The sequence below is a fragment of the Megascapheus bottae genome, chromosome 25 (assembly GCF_031878675.1).
Source record: "Megascapheus bottae isolate mThoBot1 chromosome 25, mThoBot2.hap1, whole genome shotgun sequence".
Lineage (NCBI taxonomy): Eukaryota > Metazoa > Chordata > Mammalia > Rodentia > Geomyidae > Megascapheus > Megascapheus bottae.
In genome coordinates, this window is record NC_143533.1 from 13828166 (window position 1) to 13852766 (window position 24601).

Sequence of the window (24601 nt, forward strand, 5' to 3'; positions counted from 1 at the left end):
TAGTTTACATTCCCACCAATGTATGAAGGCTTTACACACACACACGTGTTCATGCACACACACACATACTACTGCTAACACTCGTTGCTTTCTAGATACTAGTCAACCATGAAAGATGATGGAATGGAATCTTAGTATAGTTTTATGTCAGAGCAAAGGATGTTAGCCATTGTCCCTTGCCTCATGCATGCTAGGGAAATGCTCTACTGTTGAGCTGTGTTCTCACTTCTCTCCAGGCAATTGTTCTGAGAGGAACTGGAATAGAAGGTATTTTGTTCATCAAAAAGATTTTTTAAGCTAGGCACTTGTAACTCATGCCTGTAGTCTAGCTACTCAAGAGGCTGAGATGAGGATGCCAGCCCTGGCAGGATGCTAAGAAACACTCTAAGTCCCTTTCACGTGAGAATGAAGACCATTGTCAGCAGACTGTCGAATGTCGACATCACTTCTGAAGGGCCCCCGCGGAACCCTGCAGAGAGATTTCAACATCAACATGGAACTCAGTCTCCTTAGAAAGAAAAAGAAGAGGCTCGGGGTTGACAAATGGTGGGGAAACAGAAAGGAACTGGCAACTGTCTGTAGTCGTGTACAGAACATGATCAAGGCTTCTGCTACAAGATGAGGTCTGTGTATGTTCACTTCCCCATCAACGTCGTTATTCAGGAGAATGGGTCTCTAGGTGAAATCTGAACCTTGTTGGAATACAACCTTGAGAAATACATCCGAAGAGTTTGGATGAGGACAGGTGTTGCTTGTTCAGTATCTCAAGCCCAGAAAGATGAATTAATCATTGAAGGAAATGATATTGAACTTGTCTCAAATTCAGCTGCTTTGATTCAGCAAGCAACAACAGCTAAAAAAACAAGTCTATCAGAAAATTTTTGGATGGTATCTATGTTTCTGAAAAAGGAACAGTTCAACAGGCTGCTGAATATGTAAGTTAACGCATCTTCAGAAATACCATCCAGGATTCTGATAACCAGTTTGTGATACTTCAGTGATGCAATAAAAGAATTCTATTGATGTGAAAAAAAAAACACTATAATTTTCCACTTAACTCACTGAAATTAAAAAGTCATCCTCATAGAAAAAAATAATAATTTAATAAATGGCAAGTTTCAAAATATACATTATTAGGAATAAGCAGTTCATTGACTAATAACACAATGCTCAAAATTTTGTTGTTGTTGGTCATAGAACTTAAACTCTGAAACTGAGCATTGTCCCTAAGCTCTTCAGCTCAAGGCTAGTGACTACCTCTTGAGCCACACAGGCCCACTTTATATTTCCTGGTGCTTAATTTGGCGATAAGTGTATCATGGCCTTTTGTGCTGAGATCTGATCCTCAGATCTCAGCCTCCTGAGTAGCTAAGATTACAGGAGTGAGCCACTGGCACCCAGCTTGCCCATGCTCTTTTAAAAGAATTTTTGTGGGGGCCGGGAGTTTGGCCTAGTGGTTAAAGTGCTTGCCTAGCATGCATGAAGACCCGGGTTCGATTCCTCGGTACCACATACATAGAAAAAAGCCGGAAGTGGTGCTGAGGCTCAAGTAGTAGAGCTCTAGCCTTGAGAAAGTCCAAGGACAGTGCTCAGGCCCTGAGCTCAAGCCCAGGACTGGCAAAAAAAAAAAAAAAAGAATTTTTGTGGAAGACAAGCTGATTTCCAAAATGAATTATATGAAAACCAATTGTATGAAAATGTCAAGGGCCTAAATTGTTCGAGCCACTTTGAAAATGGCAGGCTTGGCTCTACCCTTACTACCAAGCTATCATAAATAAGGCACTATATTAGAAAAAATAAGCTAATGGAACTAAACAGAGAACCCAAAATGTGATCAAGTACACATACTTATGATGTGTACATATACTTGAAAGGTAGCAGAAAGGCAGACAGACCACTAAGGGCTGGTTTTGCATTGCCTGGTGCCAGGATAAGGGGTACCCAGGAAGACCCTTCCTCAGTGATGAATGTGTACAAGATGGAGTCAAGGGCTTTCTTTCTCTTTTTTTTGCCAATCCAGGGGCTTGAACTCAGGGCCTGAGTACTATCCTTGGGTTTTCTCAAGGCTAGAGCTCTACCACTTGAGCCACAGCACCACTTTCAGCTTTTTTCTATGTATGTGGTACTAAGGAATTGATCCCGGGTCTTCGTGTATGCTAGGCAAGCACTAGGCCAAACTCCCAGCCCTGGAGTCGAGTTTTTGTGAAAAACTGGATGATGTAGAATGAAGGCCTTCTGTCACCATCCTACATATGTCTGGGTTTAATGTACACACAGTCTTTTAAAGAAGTTAAATCGAACTGAATGCCAGAAAAGTATCACCAGTAGCATCTGAAGTTGCTCTAATTACTATTTTATTTTCCTTTTCAATACTTTTAAAGATTCCACATATTAGACAATTTTCTGATAATGTGTTAATTTCTCTGGAGACAACCATATAATCATTTAAAACATGTACATATATGAGATAGAAGTTTCCGCAGCCTATAAAAGCTTCTTTGGGGGAATAAAAGTGATGTGCTGACAATTCAATCATAACGTTAAAATAAATGGTTTCCTTACGAAACATGAAGCTCTATGTATGGAACTATCATTGGTGCAGGCAAAGAACTCAGGTCAAGTGAACCCTGAACTACTCCTACCCAGTGCAGTTCCTTCCATTACTACAGGCCATCTGGTCCTCTAGAAAGACCTTCACCCTCTAGCATTTCCTCAAATCACTCCTTACTCGTAGGCAGGAAAAAAAGGTCAGTCTTCCTAAGATGACAGGAGACAACGGTTTGTGGAGTGTTTTCTATAAGTGGTACTTTCTGGGGCATTTCACCCCCATATCTCATTAATTCCAAAAAAACATGCCTACAGTTCCCTCCACTGCTCCCTTTATCACAAAAAAGGAGGGAACCACTGCTTCCTAACTCACTTTTGGTGCATGGAACAACCAAATATTACACCAAAAGACATGTAATAAATGCCATATAATAGAGGTAAGAATAAGAAAAAAAGCAGTTATCTGCTTTCATTTGACTTAAAGGAAAAAAGGACACCAATGTGCTTTACTACATACTAAAATATCAGACAAATGCACAACATACTGCAAAACTTTAATACAATGTGGTTAAACACAATACTCAAATATTAAACTCTTCAAACACATAAAAATCATCTTCTGAAAGATCAATGGGCTTTCTAGTGTAGCTACCTTTGTGTAACTTTATGAAATATTCCCCTCAATGTCTGACCCTGATCTTGATACATTAGGAAGTCTGATGTAAGAAAATGGCATGTGGACAGTCAGAGGCTTAGATTACTATTATTCCAGGGCCCGTCTTCAGAATCCATCATCAGAGGACTGCTCCGCATCTTCATCCTTTACTTCTCGGTATTTTCCCAAAGACTCCCCTTCTGGATTGTAGTTCTGCATTTTAATATTTAGTTTTTCAGCTAATTTTTGTGCTGCGAGCTTCGCTTGCATCTCCTTTAAAGAAAAAAACAATAACAGCAAATCCCAAAGTTACACATTTCTTTTTCCTTTCAATGGGAAAAAATGTGAGATAACCCCCAATTGCAATACAAAGAGGCTGACAGCTACGTTCTACCAGAGACACAGAGGAATGCCTGTCTATCCTGGAACGATCTACTACTGTCTAAGAAAGGGAGCCATCAGCTCAGCAAGATGACAGCACAGATATATTAAGTATGTGGGTGCATGGGTGTATATATACACACCATCGTGCACGCACAAGACAACCTGACCTCTGCAGAAAATCACTAATGCTGTGATGATTTCTCCAAGTGACAATCTTCCACCTGAGTTAAGTCAGAACCTCTAGACTTCAGAGTTAGACATTAGTTCTAACATGCCAAGTTCCCATCTCCAAATAAAAGTCCTATAGAAATTAATAGACAACAAAAACTAGGGGCTGGGAGCATGGCCTAGTGTTAGGGTGCTTGCCTAGCATGCACGAGGCCCTGGGTTCAATTCCTGGGTACTACATATACAGAAAAAGCCGGCAATGGTACTGTGGCTCAAGGGGTAGAGCTCTAGCCTTGAGAAACCCCAAGGACAGTGCCCAGGCTCTGGTTTAGGAAACAAAAAGCAAAAAACAAAACCCTCCAAGTAAACTTCACAATGGCTTATCCACACTCTGTCCCTTCACATCCCTGGAATGCCATTATACCTTACCCTTCAAGACTCGGACAATAAAGGCAGGTATAAGTGAGGCTCCTGTTGCTACAGTACCAAGGAAGGCAATTTCAGGTTGAAAAGTTAAAATTCAACCTAAACATGTCTAAGGTAGGCATTTCAGATCTCAGAGACAACTTAAAAAGCATTTCTTTAATACCATATTGATAATTAGCAGTAATTCTAACTGGCTATACAGGAGGTAGGGAAGACTACCTTAAAAGTACCTATTGAGCTTTTACAAAAAGCCATGTCCAGCTGACAAGTTAGCTATAATCTAGTTGAGCAATGTGGATGGAGGAGGCCAACATGTTGCTGCTATCTTCCTGGAGACTCACGGTTACTAGTATATCTCATCTGTACTCCCCCTAGCATTCTCACACTTCCTTTTTGTTTCTCCCTGCTACTCCACACATGTTTAAAATTCTATTCAAAGCACATGAAGCTTTGGAGAGGCTACTGTGTAAATGTGACTAAGATGCCTAAGGTAGGAGCTGCTCTCTTTCCACAGCTCACAAATTATGCTCGTAAACACAGAGCCCCATGTTTGTAACATAACACTGTCCTTCCACCCTCCCGCACTACCCCTTTTCCCTCTACACTCCCTTCATTCTCTTGGCAGAGCTCTGAATTAAGATTGCACCTCTGAGAAGCTGATACATGGTTTTTATAGGGTACAAGAATGAACAACCGTTGCTTCCACTATCTCAACCAAGAGCAGGCAGATAACATGAAAATAGGCAATCAGTCCCCACATTTCTTGATAAATTACTAATGTTGCAGATAGCTGTAACTGTCTCCATGGCTACTTGATGTTCTAACTTTGTATCACTGAAAATCAGTGGCACATTCATGGCCTCTAGCACCAATTCCCTTCTTTTAATCCTCTCCCCTTTGAGCTGCCTGAAATAAATATCAGCTCATGAAACAGCAGGCAATAAAGCCAAGAAAAATGGGATAAATACCTCATAATTCTGTTTCTGCTGTTTCTGAAGAGCCAAAGACTCCTCTATGGAGAGCAGCTGAGTAGGCAAGTGGTGAAGTGGTAGGAGTCTCGCAGCAGTGATGTCATCAAGATGCTGCTTATCCCTGCGCCGCCGCTCCTCTGAGGAAACGGAGGGCTCTCCCCTCTGACAGTGACCAGTTGAGTCATTCTTCTGTGATGGCAACCTGGAGGGAAACATAAGACTATATCAAACTATTTTCCTTCTACACACACAACCAAAACTTAATCATTTTCTTCTTACATGCACACAAAAATGGCCTTGAATCCTAGCATATAATTCTCCTACAAAGGTTGTAATAAATAGCAAGGTTATTCATATTCATATTGTAACAGGGGTAGTGTGCAGTTATACAAACTTCTGCTCTTTGCCTTTTCCTCCTCATACCTTATACTTGAGCTGAAGCTATTTTTTTTTCCTCAGTAAATCTAGTCACAGATCAAAAGGAATTTTCTGTCTAGTGGAGGGAAATAAATGGGCCAACAATTGCAGTGTAACATATCACAGGTACTAGGGTAGGTAAAGATACTTTGTAACAATCAGCATACAATTAAATATTTTGTCCCCAGGGTGGACCCTGGGTCCCCCTTTATCTGTAAGGAGCAAAATTTCCACTTCACTGAATCCCCACAGCTCTGTCCCTTACATGTAGTAAGTTTGCAGACATTTTATTCTGAAAGAGTCCACCAGCTCCCTACAATGCTTTTCTCTGAGCCTATGGACTAATCAAAGGGGGAGGTGTACACTAGTAAATGGTACTGTAAAGAAACCCATTATATACCTCCTCCCAACTCTATGTTTATTAGGAAATGTTGACTGAATTTTTTTTTTTGCCAGTCCTGGGCTTGGGCTCAGGGCTTCAACACTGTCCTTGGACTTTCTCAAGGCTAGCACTCTGCCACTTGAGCCTCAGCACCACTTCCGGCTTTTTTTTTTTGCTATGTATGTGGAGTACCGAGGAATCGAACTCGGGTCTTCACGCATGCTAGGCAAGCACTCTACCACTAGGCCAAACTCCCTGCCCCTGTTGACTGAATTTAATACTCCCCACCTGCTATGTAAAATCTCTGTCAATGATTTAGTTTCAAAATTAATGTTATTTTTCAAAAGGAATCCTCCACTCCAGTAAGTTTGGTCTAAGTATTCCCAAACTGTTTTCTACCTATAAATAGTGCTCAAGCAGGCTCCCTTAACTTAAAACATTCTTCCAACTTTTTGAGTTTCACACATTTCCTAGGATAGGCCTGTTTCAAATGACACTTACACGTTGGTTTTAAATTTATGTGGCAGGGGCACTGGATTTTGGGCTCGCATTTCTAGCACTTCCATGTAATGAGGCTTCTTAGGAAGCCCTCTGCAAAGGTCTGTGGAGTTCTTAGCACTCAGTTTTTCTTCTGAATGTTGTTCACCTTGATCGGCAATCGTGATTCTGTTTAACCTGTCAATAAACAGGTTGTCAAGGCTGCAGGAAATGTCTTCTCGATCTGAAGCACGATGCTGGGGGAGATGCTCGATAGATCCGGATGAAGAAGGTCCCTCGGCTCTGCTGCTGGAAGCTGGGCCCTTGCTCACTGTGTACTCAACCTCCAGAGTGTCTTCATTGCCTTTGTGAGCAGGATGCACAAGTCCCTGCTTTTCTGAGTTTGTTTCAGATGACTTGATGCTATCCACAGGGGAACAGCCAGGAACTAGTGATGAAGTATCAAGTATCTGGTCAGAGTTCTGGGGCTTATCTACATCCACATCAACTCCTGCAATCGCTTTTTGCCTTAGCTTATAGTCTAAACTAATAGGATGAAACACTTCACTTTGTCCTTTAACTTCTTCTCGTTCTGCAATGGCAGCTTTCAATTTGGCAACAATGCCAAAGATCTTTTTACCTTTGTCGGGCAATTTGCAAATGAATTTTCTGTCAAGTAGAAAAAAATACATATATATTAGAACCATTTTATTTATGAACTTTACATGTAACACTTAAAAGGCAAAGTATTTTCCTCTAACATATGTTTCCAAAATACGACTTTTTTTTTTTTTTTTGGTGGGTCATGGAGCTTGAACTAGGCCTGGGCGCTGTCCCTGAGCTCTTCAGCTCAAGGCTACCACCCTACCTTTGAGCCAAGCCCCTCTTCCCATTTTCTAGAGGTTAATTGGAGATAAGAATCTCAGGTCCTCTCGTGCCTGGGCTGGCTTTGAACTTTGATCTTCAGATCTCACCCTTCTGAGTAGCTAGGCTTACAAGTGTGAGCCACCATGCCCAGCTAACGATGTTTTTTTGATGTGTGATCTCCCAAGACCTAAAAGGTTTGAAGGATGGGTCTGTAAGGCCAAATTTCATGATTTCAAAATATTGACATTTGCCCTTAATGTGCAAACAGGCACAGTGGGGTTTTTCAGAAGTTTCATAATACAACATCATTGTTCTGGAATGGAACATTTAGTTGTATATTCTTTTTTTTCCATATATTCTTTTATTGTAATTAATAGAAGGGTTATATTACATTCGCCAGATGGAAGATGCAGTACTTCACATACATTGATACTCTTTCTCATGTCTTGGTCCCCATTTCCCTCCCCCTAGTTGTATATTCTTATGTTTTTTGGGGGGTTTTTTTGGGGGGGGAGGTGGGGACTCCTGGGGCTTTCTCAAGGCTAGAGCTCTATCATTTGAGCCATAGCACCACTGCTGGATTTTTCTATGTATGTGGTACTGAGGAATGGAATCTGCGTATTTGTGTATGCTAGGCAAGCAGTCTACCACTATGCCAAATTCCCGACCCTATTCTTATGTTTTAAAGACTTCTCAGTTGTTACTGATCAGCCAGTAAGTTTTGCTAGATAAAACAAGAAAAAGTTATTTCACTGCTATATATTAAAAATATAGCTCATAAATTGAAAACACTGGTCTTTACTTAGGAACCCTCCCATGAAGTGATTGTTCCTTTTTCTGAATGACAGAAATTCCTTTTCTGATTTATTCTTTCGTTGCGTAAGTGAACAGCAAAGTTGACATTTTAGGCCACATTTTTTTTTTGGGTGATGGGACTTGAACTCTGGGCCTGAGCACTGTCCCTTAGCTCTTCAGCTCAAGGCTAGTACCACTTGAGCCACAATGCCAGTTCACATTTTCCGGTGGTTAATTGGAGATAAGAGTCTCAGGGACTTTAGTGCCAGGGCTGGCTTTGAACTATGATTCTCACATCTCAGCCTCCTGAGTAGCTAGGATTACAGGCATGAGCCAATGATGCCCAGCAGGCCATGCATTCTTTTTCTGACAGTACATCCACTAAGTCCAGCAATTTCAACATAACACCTCTCTGCCACTTAGATTCTTTTATTTTCCTGGCCTTTTTCTCCCGAGTCTTGGGCTTGTATCTCTAGCTTTTAATGATTTAGTTTTCAGTGAACCCAAGTATCTACACTTTTCTCTCTTAACAAGCACGCCCCACTTAAAAAAAAAAAAAAAAAATCAACCTTGAATAAATTCCTCTCCCCACTTCTATTTTTGTTAGTGCTTCTCCATACAAATCGGAAATCTCCAGCCATGGCTGTTAATTATAGATTCGAACTCTTCCACCCTTTATTTTTCCCCAATTCTGCCTTTTCAGTCCTTTTGTTGGAAACCTCTCTGAAAATATGCTCATGTCCTCTGCTTCTTAGTCCTTCAAAGCACCCTACATCAAGACCCTATATAAAACTGCTTATGGGGAAAACATCCTTCCATCGTTCCCCTGCTTAAATACAACCTACCTGCTGAATGAGAATGCAAATTTGTTTGGCCTAATAAACCACTTGTTATAGCCCATGCCTCCATTAAGAATAGACTTAGAGATCTAGGTCCATTAATACAGTCTAGGCTGGGATTGTGGCTTAGTGGTAAGCATGCATGCAGCTCTCGGTTCTACTCCTTGCTAACACATAAACAAAAAGTCATTAAGTAAATCCTAAAACTTTGGGTGCATATAGAAGCCAGGGGCTGGTGGCTCACACCTGTAACCCCAGCTATTCAGGAGGCTGAGATATGAGGATCGCTTTTCCAAACCAGCCTGGTCAGGAAAGTCATGCGACTCTGAATCTCCAATTAACCACCAAAAGATTGAAAATGGAGCTGTGGTTCAATTGGTTCGAGAGCTGGTGCTGAGCAGAACACCTCAGGGACAAGTGCCCAGGGCTGTGATTTCAAGCCCCAAGACCAGATTTGGAGAGCTAAGTCCATTAAGCAGACTAGAAAGCCAGTGGCTGGCGGCAGTAATCCTACCCAGAAGGCTGAGATCGTGGTTCAAAGCCAGCCCAGGCAGAGACTCTACTTCCAATTAACCACCAAAAAGCCCGAAGTGGAGGTGTGGCTCAAGTGGTCGCTTAAGCAACAGCTCAGAAACAGCGTCCATATCCTTGGTTCAAGAACGCTGCCTATCACAGACATGCACGCACGCGTGTGCACACACACACACACACACACACACACGCACAGTAGCTCTAGAGATCCAGATTCAGTAAGGGTAGAGCTATTTAAGACATGAAAATTGCCAACACGCTTTTGTTATGGGGAAGAAGCGTGCCAAGGGGTTGAGGACCCGGGCGCTCCCGTCGGGGAGCCCAACTCAGGGGCTGCCGGGAGAAACCCCGGCGGCGGCGCCGTCCTCGCGCGGTCGGTCGGCGCGGGGCCCGCGGGAGGCCCCGCTGGGCCGCTGCAGGCCGCGCCGGCGCCCGTGGGGTGGCGGGGGAATCTACGGGGGCCAAGGTGACCTTCAGGGCAGGGGAGAGGGAGGGAAAGCAGCGCGCCCGGGAAGCCCGGTGCTGACGTGGGTAGGGCGGCGGCTTACTCGTTGCGCAAAAGTCTCTCCTGGCGCCTCAACATCTCCCGCAGCTCCGTCAAACTCCGCAGCCCCAAGTCCTCGGGAGCTGGGGGCTCGAAGCCGCGGGGCAGCGAGAACATTCTGCGGGACCTGAGGTTGGCGAGGCTGCGGCGGGCAGTCGGCTTCCTCGGCAGGCCCCACGGCGGGTGCGGGATCCGCAGCCGGAGGCGACTCCGGGGCACGGGCGGGAGTCGCCATTTTCCCGGAAGAACAGCTCTTCTTCGAGTCGAATCGAGCTTTATTGAAACGCCGGAAGTAGACACCAACTGGGAGACGGGGACGCCCGGAGGCGCGCACAGGGGCGGAAGTTGCGTCAGGTGACGTAAGCGCCACGATTTGGCGCGCTTTTCTCAGTGCTGCGGCGCTCGTGCGGCCGTCAGCTGTTCGCCTCTCTTCAGGAAGTATTGAAGCGCGTTTGTGTGTGGTGGCGCAGGTCCATAATACCAGCGCTTGGGAGGTTGAGGTAAGAAGATAACAAGTTCGAGGCCAACCTGGGCTGCCAAGACCGTGTCTCAAAATATCGAGAGTTTCCGTGACCCAACCTCGCACTCTATAGACGTGAACTGGGAGCATGGCCCCTCTTACGAGCCCTGTTAGGATATAACCAGAGTGGTGGAAGGAGGCATTACTCAAATAGTAAAGCGGTAAAAATGCTAAGATTGGATGAGTTAAAGTCTAGAGAATGAAGGGCCGGGAGTGTGGCCTAGTGGTGGAGTGCCTGCCTAGCATGCACAACGACCCGGGGTTCAATTCCTCGGTACCACATACATAGAAAAAAGCCGAAGTGGTGCTGAGGCTCAAGTGGTAGAGCTCTAGGCTTGAGGAAGCCCAAGGACAGTGGCCAAGGCCTGAGTTCAAGTCTCGGGACTGGGAAAAAATAAATAAATAAAAGCTGGGTGCGAGTGCCTCACACTCAGCTACTCAGAAGTCTGAGGTCTGAGGATAGCGGTTCGAAGCCAGCCCCGGCAGGAAAGTCTGTGAAACTTACCTTCAGCTAGCCAGCAAAAACAGTGGCTCAAAATGAAAAGCTCAGTGACAATGCCCAAGCCATGAGTTCAAGCTCCCTACTGGCATTAAAAACAACAACAAAACCCTAAAGGAGGAGTTAACTGTTAGTGATGTAAATTGGGTTCCAGAGTAGAATTTGAAAGATGGAGCTATGTGACCTGCTCAAACTTTAGTGACCTTTAAAGTTGTAAGGTTCCTTCGGTCCCATCAGGTTTTTATAACGAAGGTTCATGCAGCAGGACTTTTGATTTGTGGCACGATCTTAGACAGGGTTCTAGCTACAGGGTTTTTGTTTTCTTCCACATTAGTGAATTCTCATTTTCTACTCATGGGTCCCACTGCCGTTCAAGGAAGTGTATAATTCTTTGACACCTCCAGATTCTGCTCCCTTCTGTGTTCCTTTCCTGGAAGGTTCTAATCTTCCTTTGCCATTCATGAATTTTGGTGCATCTTACCGCCTCTCTGAGCCTTCCTTGATGGTTGAAAACCAAATCTCCCTCTCTCTCTCTCTCTCTCTCTCTCTCTCTCTCTCTCTCTCTCTCTCTCTCTCTCTCTCTCTCTCTCTCTCTCTCTGTCTCTCTCTCTCTCTCTTTCTCTTTCTCTCTCTCTCTCTTTCTCTCCCTTCCTTTAGTGCCTGGAATGGCTTTGAACATTAATCCTCAGATCTCAGCCTCCTGAGTAGCAAGTATTACAGGCGTGAGCCACCCTGCCCGGCCCCTTTTTTCTCTTTTAACCACAGCTAACAGTGCTTAGAGTTAGAACTTCCCTTCATGAGGCATACTATACATTTCTAATTATATCCTATGTGGTAACTTTTTGGTTTTCCTGTTCCTGGGCTTGAACTCAGGACCTGTCACTAAGCTGCTTTTGTTCATGGCTAGCACTCGACCACTTGAGTGGTCCACACTGGTTTCTTTTCTTTCTTTTTAGTAGTTTATTGCAGATAAAAGAGTCTCACAGACTTTTCTGCTCGGATTGGCTTTGAACTGCAGTCTTCAGATCTCAGCCTCCTGAGTAGCTAGGATCACTGGAGCCTGGCATGGCATTCCTCTCCCCACCCCCCTGATTTTCTAATGAAATTGTAACCTCTTATGCTTGTGTTTTGGGGGTTTCCTCTGATACATATAGTAGATACTCATTCATAGAATCTACTCATTTTTTCTTTGTACTGCTCCTCCATAATCTTTTTTGTAAATGAAACATCTCTTCTATATGCAAGTATTAAGCTTTGTGTTTTGTGGTTTTTTTTTTCTTCCTTAGGCATTTTCTTTTTGCTATCTTCATTCAAGCTTTTTTTTTATTGAGATTGAGTAATTTTGTAATTGATAAGGATTATCATTCTGATTTGCAGAGCTTTTGGATAATGAAAAATACAAAGACTAAGTTTTACATAGGAAAGAAGTTTAAGTCTTCAAACATTAATGATAAAATTATTTCTTCCTGATTGGGTGATATATACATTTCTTTCCTGTTGCTTAGTTTTAGTTGTTCCCTCTTTCTCTCCCATTCCCTCCTTCCCCCATGTTAAGCTTTTCATACAAGTATTAACCATAATTGCAGTGTGAAGGTATTTCCAGTGGTATAGAATAGAAACCTATAAAACATGGCTTAAGGTCTCAACATACCAGAATACAAATCTGTGTTTCTACCAACACCCATGCACAAATGATCTGGTTCTCAGCAACTAAAAAGTATGCCAAGTGAACAAACTTCCCCCTATAACAAAATTGTGCTTTAAAATAAAAATAAGCAAATGATTCTTTCATAATTCATCAAGCATCACAAGATAGGTATCTAGAGCATGAAATTTCATTGCATTATCAGTGGAAATAGAGATATGAAACTGAGATATTATTTTTTTAATAAGAAAAAAAGAATACCAAAACAAATGTCAGGGGTTTTACCTGTTGGCAGCTAAATCAATGAGACCCTTAAGGAAGTAGAATCCACACACCAACAGCACCTGATCTTCCCTGAAAAATTCCAGTTGTATAGCAAAGACTCATTTGCTATTTAAAAAAAAAATAAGAAAAAAGAAAATGAATTAAAACAAGTGTGTTTCAGATTTTTTTGTTTTGTAATGGTATTGGGGTACCTTAAGACCTTGACTACGGAGCTGGTGCTCTATCATTGTGTCATGCCTCCAGCTCTGTTGCTTAGTTTTTGGAAATGGAGTCTTTTCTGCCCAGGATGAGTAGTCTTTCAGCCCATTGAGTAGTTATGAGCCAGAAGTCCCGAGCCACAAGTACCCAGCTTCTTTGCTTAAAAAAAGTGTAGTGCTTAGATAATGTGAATGTTACCCTCACAGTGAGTAAATTTGACTGGGCTTTAAAAGAAAGGAAAATGCAGACACTGAAAGAGAAATTTTGAAATTTCATCAACCAAATGAAGATAACTTATGGCCATTCCATAGCCACTAAGATGTACAAGACATTTCTTTTTCTTTTTCTTTCTTTCTTTCTTCTTCTTTTTTTTTTTTTTGGTGGGTCATGGGGCTTGAACTCAGCCTGGGTGCTGTCCCTGAGCTCTTCAGCTCAAGGCTGCTGTCCTGCCTTTGAGCCAAGCCCCACTTCCTGTTGTTGTTTTTCTAGAGGTTAATTGGAGATAAGAGTCTCAGGTCCTCTAGTGCCTGTGCTGGCTTTGAACCTTGATTCTCATAGCTCAGCCTCCTGAGTAGCTAAGATTACAGGTGTGAGCCAAAGCACTCAGCCAAAGACATTTCTTGACCATTATTAAAAACAGAAATTTGTGGATTTCAGAGCCATGAGTTCATCAAAGAATTTACCAAGACAAGTATGTAAAAAAACAAAACAAAACATTAAGGTGCCTTTAAGAGAAACTGAGCAGGCAAGCATAGGTACAAGGGGATTACTTTAGATTTGGCTGATTAGTTAACTTATTTTTTTTTTGTGGGTTTTAACTGGTTGTTTGTTCTTTGGTTTGTGGTTTGAATTTGTGAACATTTTGTGTACTCAGAGCCTTGTTTTCTCATTTCAGTCTCTACCAAGGTCAGTCCTTGTTTTTTTCATCTAACCAGGATACTAGTCCTACCATGCCTCCCTATGACTCAAACCTGGGAATGATTTGTTTGTTCAATACAGAGTTGATGATCAATTCTGAAATCAGTAAACATTAATCTTTGGAATCACTAAACTGTCTGCTTCTGTTTTCTTATGTTGGTTGTTGGGTGTGGTTTGATTATGTTCCTTAATGGCTCAGTGGTTGTAAGCTTGCTATCTAGTGGGGTAGCATTGGAAAGTACTATGGAATGTGAAAAGGTAGGACCCAGGAGAAATCATATAGTGAACCTGACCTCTGAATGCAATCTCACTATATGACCACTCTCTGGTTTGCACTCATACCACAGTTGTACCAATATACTACAAAGCCTTCTCCAGAACCCAGTTATTACCAATGATATGTTCTTGAACTTTCATAACTATAAACTAAATAAACATCTTTCCTTTACTCATTACCCAGCCACAGGTTTTTTGGTTATAGTAATAGAAAATATAACATCCAGGGGCTGGGAGTTTGGCCTAGTGGCAGAGCACTTGCCTAGCATGCATGAAGACCCTGGTACAATTCCTTGGTATCACATACATAGGAAAAAAAAGCCAGAAGTGGTGCTGCAGCTCAAGTGGTAGATCTCTAGCCTTGAGAAAGTCCAAGGACAGTGTTCAGGCCCTGAGCTCAAGCCCAGGACTGCCCCCCCCACCCCCCCCCAAAAAGAAATATAACATCCAGCACATACTTTTCAGTTTTTGTTGTTTGATGGTTGTGGGTCTTGATCTTGAGGCCTAGGCCCTGTCCCTGACCTCTCTCACTCAAGGCTAGTGCTCTGTCACAGCTCTACTTTTGGTTTTCTGGTGGTTGATTGTTGATAATAGTTTCATGGACTTTTCCTACCTGGGCTGGCTTTGAACTGGTGTCCTCAGATCTCAGCCTCCTGAGTAGCTAGGACTACAGGTGTGAGCCTCCAGAGTCCGCTTTATTTTTTACTTACCGTGTTAAAAAAAAAAGAGTATTGAGCTGGGCATGGTGGCACATGCATGTAATACAGCTATTTTAGGGAGACTAACTGAAGATGATTAGGTTAGAGGCCATCTTGGGCAAATCAAAACCTGTCTCAAAATAAAATACCTAAAGGGCTGAGGTTATAGTTTAGTGCTACAGAACACTTGCTTAGCATGCACAGAAATCAGAATCATAAAGCTTTCACAAATACTTAGGAATTCACAGACAGATTCTTCATTTTCCTTCCAGCTTTAAAATCCTAAACTTCTATGAAATGTCACATTCCCCCTTTCTATTTTATGTTGATCCCACAACAGCAAAAGGTTTTTCTCAGCTACCCAAGGGTTTAGGTTGTAAAGTGCATGTACTCCACACTAAAAGTAAATTCTTGCCTTAGTTATCCAAATTGTTTGAAATGTGGAACCAAATTTTCAGCTCCTATCTCCCTTTTTTATCAGCAAATAGTAATTTAAAGCCATTTACCAAGGCTATGATTCCCGGGTGGCAGACTGTGGCCTATTAAAATTAATCCCGACAGAAGATCCTTATGGCTTTCTCCAAATCCATTCAGTTTTGTGGTTTATGAACAAGATGAACAGACTGCTCTTCCCAGAGGGTTGGAGGGAGGAAACACATTAAAATGGCTACTGCATCTCTGTTTGCTCAGCTGTGGGGGGAGAGGGGAGCGATGTAGGGCAGCGTGGGGGGTGGAAGATAATACCAGGACTAAGGGAAATGGGATTAATCAAAGGGGCAGTTGCCTATGGAGGGGAAATACAAAGTCTCTGGTGAGCAAAGCTCAACCCAATAAGGTTTTAGTTGGAGGACTGGAACTCTTTCTCCTCAGACTTTCACATGATTGAGCTTTGTTTAGTGACAGGTCTTCCATTTCAGACCACCACTGTGTTTTATGACCATGATTGTGTGGGAAGAGAGAATAGGCGTCTGTTAGAGGAGGATCATCAAATGTACAGTTCTCTAAAAAATTGTGTCATTTTGTTTTTTAGTTAGCACATTTACTCAAGATTCTTGATTAATATATGACCGGTGGTATTTGAGTAATAAACTATGAATATGAATGAACTCATTAACCAGAGATAAAAATGTCCTTGGAAGAGTACTAAGATTAGTACTTAAGATTAGAGTACTAAGATTAGTACTTTATTTAGATTAGAGTGCTAGTCTTGAGATTGCATAGATTTCTTCTCTTCTTGATTTATTTTACTTTCCTTTGACAAACAACTGAAATCTGACCACTGAAAAGATCGTTTGGTTAAATCACAGAGAGTGTTTTTTGGAGGTGGGGGAGGTTGTCATAGATACTTCTGTAAAGGCTGTGCTCTGTCCATCATTTACATGGGATCATAAATTAGTTCCAAATGTTTTTCTCATAAAAGCTCAGCTGAAGTAAAGACCTACATTTAAAGAGTCAAATCTTAGACTGGGGTATAATAGACAATGAATGACATTTTGAACAATCTCAGGATAAGTCACTGAAAATGCTATAGCAGTGGATTCAGAGTGGTAGGAAAACTTGAGAAGATCTTTTCTGTTCTTTTTTTTTTTTTGTCAGTTGTGGGGCTTGAACTCAGGGCCTGAGCACTGTCCTTGGACTTTTCTCAAGGCTAGAGCTCTACCCGTGAGCCACAGCACCACTTCCAGCTTTTTTTTTTCCCCTTCGGTATATGTGGTGCCAAGGAATCAAACCTGGGTCTTCATGCATGCTAGGCAAGCACTCTACCACTAGGGCAAACTCCTGGCCCATTGAGAAGATCTTATATCCAGGATTTAGAGAACATGGTAGGCAAAAAGAAAAGAGGAGGATATCAAAACCAAATTTGGTTTGTTCCTTTTCTATGGAGCATCTACAATATTATGTATCATAAGTCTGGTTACAAAAATCACTAATAATATATGATTGTATATACTTACTTTGTGCCTGAGAAAGGATATATTGATGGGGAAAAGAAAGGAATGAGGAAGGAAATGTTCAAAGTCAGTGTAGAATAGGGTTTCAAAATTCATTTTCTTGTAAATTTCACCAGGAAGGAAGCTGTCCTCTTCCTGGACAGCAGGTCTACACTACAGCATTAACACATATCAGAGGCAGAGACTAAGAAACTGGTAGTTTTCCACAAACTAGAGTAAGAAAAAACTAACTACCCCCTCCTCTCACTAGACCTGCCCAGAGTTAGGTCTGGTCACCTTGATTTATGTGTATAGGATGATAAAGGCAACCCATATGAGAAAATGAAGGCAGTGGTGGTTAAAAAAAAAAAAAAGTCAGTCAATGCCAAATAATGTTTTCAAGGGAGAGGGTTCATGGACCACTAACTTTGTAGCAAGTCAATTAATTGTGGGCCTCAGTTTCCTCTAGCTTCAAATGAGGGTGTTGAAGGAGACAAGCTCCAAGAGGCCTTTCAACACTTAAATTATACGATCCTAAGATGATTAATGTTATAATACATTCTTTGGCAACATCTGCATCTATTTAAGCTCATAAACGTTGAGAAGAAATATTTGGTATGCAGTAAAGCCAGAAAGCAGGTAGCTCTTTAAATAAATGCTCACCCAACACTGGCAAGGTTTCAGATTTATCAACCATTGGGGTACTCCCTAAGTTGCCCCTATCTTACAGGACTGGACAATGTTTTCCATCACCTAGAATTCTTGGGCTTAATTTAATTTTTATATCTAATGGATGACAGGTCTGAGTACTTTCAGATTGTTTATAAGGTTTAAAAAAAAAATGAAAAACCTGAGGTTGTCAAAATTGCAGGAGACAAGCAAACTGTAATAGATGATGTGGAAAGCATACCATTCCAAGCAGACTTAAGAAAAGGTAGTTTGATGGAATATGTTCTTGATAACACACAGAAAGAAAAACATTAGATAATGTCAGCCAAAAGGATGTAAGTTATGGATCTTTGGCCAAGCCAGTCTGCAAATAGATTTGTTTGGCAGCATACTGCTTTTCAAAGTTATGAATCTGGGTGACTTAGAATTGACATGTACTTACAGTACATAGGGGTGCCCTATCACTACTATCTGCTACTCACCCCCATTGTCCACCCTTCCCATCTGTATGCAGAAGAGTTAGGGCATGCTGGGCAAGTGCAAAAGAGTTCAAGCTCATCATCATAAGATTGACACTCATTATAGGAAAGTGGTCTCAGTCTCAAAATCACCAAGTGTTGTAAGGTTTGTATTTCAACAATCTTCACAAACATTATTTAAATCATTCATGCAATACATGTTCTTTGAGATTATAAGTTGGTACTGGTAGATCAAATGCAAAAATGGAGTTTGAATTCCTTTTTTTTTTTTTTTTTGCCAGTTTTGGGGCTTGAATGGAGGACCTGGGCACTGTCCCTGAGCTTCTTTTGCTCACTTGAGCTTACTTGCCACTTGAGCTACAGCACCACTTCTGACTTTTTCTGTTTATGTGGTACAAAGGAATCAATCCCAGGGCTTCATGCAAGCTAGGCAAGCACTCTATCACTAAGCCACATTCCCAGCCCTTCCTTTTTTTTTTTTCTTTTTATCCTTACCAGGCCCCTCCATAAGTAGAGTCTCAACTCTGGCGGGGTAGGGTGGTAGGGGTGAAATAAATCCCTTGTTTTCTAAGACAGATTGAGAAGAACTCTGGTCTGATTTTTAGAATCTGCTGTTTTGAACAAGTTCTAAAAAACATTTGCAGCTAGCTCCCTCAGCAAGTAGGTATTGTTTACAGTTTGCCTAAACACTCTTATCTCTGACAAAAGTCATTTTATGAGGTCAAAGAAAATTATGAATCTTATGATCACCGTGGAAATATTAGCATCTTTATTTCAAATTTCATTCTGGGGATTTTGTAACCAAAGAGGTCAGCCTGAAACAGACCTCATTTCCTTTCCCCCAGGCCCCAAAATATTTAAATAAAGATATTTTATTTTAGGGTCAGGCTACAAAGGGACCAGTGAAGTTGTTTTCAGTTTGAGTGTGTTTTGTTTAGGAGGTGGCAAGTTAAGAGGAAAGAGGAGAATTAAAATATTTGCAAGATGTCATTAATCTCCAGCAAGAGCCTCAGTTGTTTTTCTCCCTCTCCTTTCATTTCAGAACTAATCCAGCTTTCTGTTATTTGGCTCAGAAAAGTCTTAAATCTGTAACAAGAGAGTAACTTCCTGTTCTCAAGAGTATGGCTGCCAAAGAAAACATTTACAAGAAAAGTCCCAGGGCCAAAAAATTGCCTACTAATTATTTCTCGACCTCCCTCCCACCCCTAATTCAGGAAGGTGAATGCTGTAAATGCTCTATGTTAAAACCCTAAAGTATGTGTTGAAAAATTAAGAGAAAACCCTCAAGAACTGTTTGCCATTTGTTTATATTTTATTGCATTCAAATTACATCAGTTTTATGGCCCTTGGGCACGTATGAATGCTTCTTATAATATTTTCTTCAGAATTCCACAAAGATTATACTATACCATTATCAAAATATGTTATGGAGGTTTTTAACCCAGTGCTGTTCAAACTGAAGAAGAGAAAAGAGGCCCCTGACACCCAGGAACTGACCTAGTGCTCCCAGCTAGAACACAGTGTGACCTGACACTCATAAAGAGGTGAGCTCAGGGTACTATCTTTAGTAATGTCTATATTCCGTTGTGATCCCAGTTCAAAGCTGTCAGTTTTGCAGGCTGTATAATCATATGGAAATGAAGAAGGCCTACAATAGGCAAAACAATTTCCTTTGGAAATAGAAATAGAGAACCTGTACTACCTGACTTCAAGACCCTATGATGAAGCTCCTGCCACTGAGACAGTGAGGCATTACATGACCAGATCAATGTAAGAGTGGAGAGTGAAGAGCTACTGTAGATGTGTCTCTAGTTGATTGATTTTTAACAATAATGCAAGGGCAATTTAGCAGAATATGGGTACTCTTTTCAACAATTGGTTGCTTAAATCATTGGATATCCACAAACAAAAAAGGTGAGGGGAAAGAGGGGAAGACGGGAGGAGTGAAAGGAATAAGCCAATGCTTTAATATATACTTTGCACCATGCATTAACAAATCACACCAAACTCTAATAGTAGTCTCTCTTCTGGTGTCTTTGTCTCTAGTTTTTCTAGAAACACAGTTTCAGTTTTCTTTTTTGGGGGCCATGCCTTCTATGATGAAGCCCAGTGGGTTGTTCTTACATTTATATATGAGGAAAAGAAGATACACTTTCCCTCTGTTCCTCCAACCACAGTTCTCTTCTGTTATGGCTTACATGTAGTTTGTCCCCAGAAAGTTCATGGGCTGCACACTTTACCCCTAGCATGGTGACGCTGAGAGGTGATGTGATCTTTAAGCGGAAAGTGGTTTAGGTGATTGAGGATACTGTCACTAAAAGAGATGTATAACTCTTGGGTGCTCTGGTTATATCCTAGTAGAGCAGATTGTTATAAATGAGTAAGTCTGGCTTCTGAATCTCTATGGTTTTCTGTCTCATTGTAGTATGATCAGGGAAGCCCCCACCATAGGCTTTCTGACTTTCAACCTGAATAAAGATTATACAGCAAGGTACCCAGCTTCCAATGTTGTATTATAAGCACCACAAAACAAAAGAGCACACTCCCTATTTTCCTATTCTGCTCATTATCATTCCCAGTAATTGCTATTAATAATAGCAGGAATCAATTATTGGCATGTCTCTGATGCAGCTCTAGCAAATTTATCTAAGGCAATCATATGGTCTGCACAGAAAGCAGAGGAATACAGTTTTATTCATTTAAAAAGCAAACCTCTGAACTAGGATACAGTGTCTCACAGAGCTGTAGCAACCTGACTGAAAGAATACTGAGGTTTAATGGCAGATTTGAGATCAACCCCGAGGCTCCTTACTGTGTTTTGAAACCAAATAGGCTTGCCAGGGTGATTTGGGGCTCTCTTCATATCTCTTGACTTTCAGCTTCTTCATCTCCAAAATTTTAGTCGTCACATCTTCCAAACATGATTGTCACATCTTCCAAACATGATTGTTGCAAGGATTTTGTGTCTATGTTTATACTGTGTCCCAGGTCTGTTCCTGGAATACTTTTCACTTATAGCTTTCTCTGTGTTTATCAGGGTTTGGAATATATTCTGTTTAAATAACTAGTGGACCATTTGTGTGGAATTGTCCCATCAAATTTCTTACATCACAGGAGAACAGGATGTGAACACAGTGAGTAGTTATTCAATATTTAAATGGGGGTGGGGAGATGTGAACATGAGTACCCCTGAGATTCAGAGACAGGAGAGCCCAGGACTCTCTGGAAAACATTTTGGAGCAGACGAGGATCTTGAGGCACATGAATTTTAATTTTCCCAGTACAGGCATTTACCCAGAGTTGAACTGGGATTCAGAGCTACATGCAAGAAGAGGATTATGGCCCACCTTGGCCTGCACTAGGACAGAAGCGGGATTTACCCATTTTTTCACCCCTGCTCTCCCTTGCCCTGGTAGAATGCCTGGAGTAGAGCAGGCACATAGTATTCAGTGGAGAGAAAGTGGACAGAGTAGCCACTAGATCAGCTCAGGCATCATGGTTGGTGTGTACTCTTTTCAGTGGATGGACCTTGTTATATCTCCTGACTCTAAACACTTCCCATCCATTGGCCCTTTGAGATATGGTCTGAGTCTTTTCTGTCTCCCTGACTGGCTCTGATTGTGGCTCACTATGTAACAGACTCTTTGCTGGGTCCTGGGAGACTCCCACTCCTTCTATTCTGTTTCCTGTCAGTTGTCTAGGCATTCTCTGGACCCTAGAGATATCTCTAGGCATACAGCTTACACCTGCATGTTCTTGAGCTCAGGTGTCCACAGCAAATATCCCAAAGGAACATATTTCACTGCTTGTTAAGGGGGCAAGTCTGCCTAAAGAAGGAATTTTAAAATATATATATATGTATATATATTTATTTATGTATATATATACTCCATTTAAAAAATATGCATCACTAATTTGGCAAAAGAATCAGGAAATCACATTCTCATCCTGTTGGGAGTTGCAGTGGACACAAATTTCCAGGGGACAGATTGGGGCAAATGCACCTCAGCCTTGCATCCATATTTGGCCTGACAATTCCTCTTCTAGAATGTCTCTTGAGAAAATGATTAGGAAAATGTGCAAAGATGTGATCCCCAGAGGATTGCTTTAAAAAGACTAAAAGTAACTTCCAAAATATCATTAGGGTATTTCATTAGGGGATAGGACTATTAGATGATGGTACATCAATGAAATAAAATCCAATTAATTTGAAGATATAATGGTATGGATTACCTATATGTGCACATGTGTATAAAACTGATTATAGGGCCAAGAGCATGGCCTAATGATAGAGTGTTTCCCTCATATGCACAAAGCCCCGGGTTTGATTCTTCAGTACCACATACACAGAAAAAAGCTGGAGATGGTACTGTGACTCAAGTGGTAGAGCTCTAGCCTTGAGAAAGCCCAAGGATGGTGCTCAGGCCCTGAGTTCAAGCCCCAGGACTCACACAAAAGAAATATAATCCAAGTGCATCCTGTCATCCTAACTACTTAAGAGGCTGAGACTGGGAACATCACAACTCAAGGCCAGCCCAAGCAAAAAGCTTATGAGACTTCCCACCTCTTGGGCCATCTCAATCAATTAAAAAGCTGAGTACAGTGATGTGTACTTGCTATTTCTGTTTTGTGGAGTCGGGGCTGGCCCAGGCAAAAAGCAAGACCTTGGGCCGCGAGTTTGGCCTAGTGGTAAGAGTGCTTGCCTAGCAAGCACAAAGACCCGGGTTTGATTCCTCAGTACCACATGCATAGAAAAAGCTGCAAGTGGTACTGTGGCTCAAGTAGTAGAGTGCTGTCCTTGAGAAAGCCCAAGGACAGTGCTCAGGCCCTGAGTTCAAGGCCCAGGACTGGCCAAAAACAACAACAACAAAACCTTTTTTGAAAACAAAAGCAAAAAGGCCTACTGGTATGTCTCAAGTGGTAGAACACCTGTCTTAACAAGTGTGAGGCAGTCCAAGAAAATTGATGAGCCAAGTGTGGTTATGAAAGTATGTCCTGGTGACAGGCAGCATTTACTGCGTATTCACTACGTCACAGGTAGTATTCTTACTTGTAGGGTTAACTTCAGCGTTAACAAGCTATATTCTTACTTGAAATGTTCATTTTTGCATCAGTCCCACCAGGAAGAAATTGTCCCTGCTTCCATGGTCCAGGGCCGCAGGCTGATTCAGTGACTTCCACATTGCACACTCTGTGACTGAGCATAGGTAGGTGGACTATAGAGCCCCATTCTAACACCCCACAATTCTGCTTCGCTATTGAGGGTCATGTTTATTATGTAAAAAAAGTGTGTGTATGAATAATTTTAAGAAAGCCAAGAAGGACTGGAATGAAATTTTCAATCTGAAGCCTTATTACAGGATGTCATTTTTATATTTAAAAAATATCTTTCATACATACTGCCATCTTTTATTTCAGTGAGATAAATTTGTTATGCAGTATTCATAAATAGGTTACACAATACTCATGTTCATGAACCAGCACTCTTTCAGGTGGAGGATGTGGTCACTACAGGTAGTCTTAAAAGTGTATTTAGAAGGATTCTCTGTGTATTTCCATCCATACAATGTAGGAACTTTCTTTAGTAGTCCTCTGGATAGTTACATGACATAAGAAATTCTCCTTTTATTGAAGATGTGCTTTAAAATGCAAAAGCCCAAAGGTAGAATAATCTTTGATATTCTTTAAATTTAAAATCTTAAATTTTTCTTTCTCTAGCTTGTTTTAAATGAGGAAGAGAAAGGAGAGAATATAAGTATGTTTACAGAATTGTTTTTACTTCTTAGTTGCATTAAAATCAACATTAGGTCACTACTTCCAGACCTGCTTTTTTAGAGACATGGGGCTCCCAGGACCTTCTGTTCCTTTCTGAGACCAGCTTCCCCAATGCTGCTCCTGCAGATAGCCTTTTCCTGAGATGCTTCTTGACAGTTTCCACAGGGCACAGTTTCTTTGGAACATCTATATGACTGAATGTTACCCGAGAGCTAACAGTGCTTTAAAAAAAAAAAACAACCCTCCAGGAGGATAGCAGTTGCTACCCAGGGGTCCAGCTACTACACAGCCCCATGTCAGCTCTCTGTTGAATAGGCTCAGCCTATCAAGTACATGTAGTTAGCCCAGGTTGTTAGAATATGAAACTATATTCATAGAGTTTTGGTGACTCACCCAAGAGGCTATGTAGCCAGAGTTGAAATATATATTTCATTCTAAAACTTGGCTTTCTCTAGATTATCTCAACTTATTTTATTCAGTGAAATTACTTTGCTTGCCTTAATTTTTTTTTCTAAAATGAGGAAATTAAAGGGGTAGGGAAGAAAAGATTGGGAGATTTTTATGAACTATTTTGTATTTTGTGGTCATGAATATATGTTACTCTTTTCAGAAGGTGCATCAACTAAATACATTTCAGGAATGAAAGAGAAACACACACACACACACATATACACACGAAACACACACACACACACACACACATAT

At 41.4% G+C, this 24601-nt stretch overlaps 1 protein-coding gene and 1 pseudogene across 1 annotated transcript; one reads left to right on the forward strand and one right to left on the reverse strand.

The window, feature by feature from the left end:
• The first annotated feature begins 433 nt into the window (after window positions 1-433).
• LOC150046421 (large ribosomal subunit protein uL6 pseudogene) lies at window positions 434-944 on the forward strand (annotated as a pseudogene).
• A 2141-nt stretch (window positions 945-3085) lies between these two features.
• Window positions 3086-10280, reverse strand: Polr2m (RNA polymerase II subunit M). Its single transcript, XM_090358325.1, has 4 exons — window positions 10008-10280; window positions 6452-7096; window positions 5149-5353; window positions 3086-3475 (listed from the first exon to the last, which is right to left on the reverse strand). Exons 1-4 carry the CDS (start codon window positions 10118-10120, stop codon window positions 3329-3331), a joined length of 1110 nt encoding a protein of 369 aa, XP_090214451.1. The 5' UTR covers window positions 10121-10280; the 3' UTR covers window positions 3086-3328.
• Window positions 10281-24601: the final 14321 nt, after the last annotated feature.

What these genes read in the sequence shown, in the direction of transcription:
- Polr2m (XM_090358325.1), bottom strand. Translation starts at nt 10,120, where the DNA reads ATGTTCTCGCTGCCCCGCGGCTTCGAGCCCCCAGCTCCCGAGGACTTG. An exon ending in GAGAGACTTTTGCGCAACGA is followed by an intron (nt 7,097 to 10,007) that starts GTAAGCCGCCGC and finishes TCTACTTGACAG; the next exon opens with AAAATTCATTTGCAAATTGC. An exon ending in CATAAATTTAAAACCAACGT is followed by an intron (nt 5,354 to 6,451) that starts GTAAGTGTCATT and finishes GTTTCCCTCCAG; the next exon opens with GTTGCCATCACAGAAGAATG.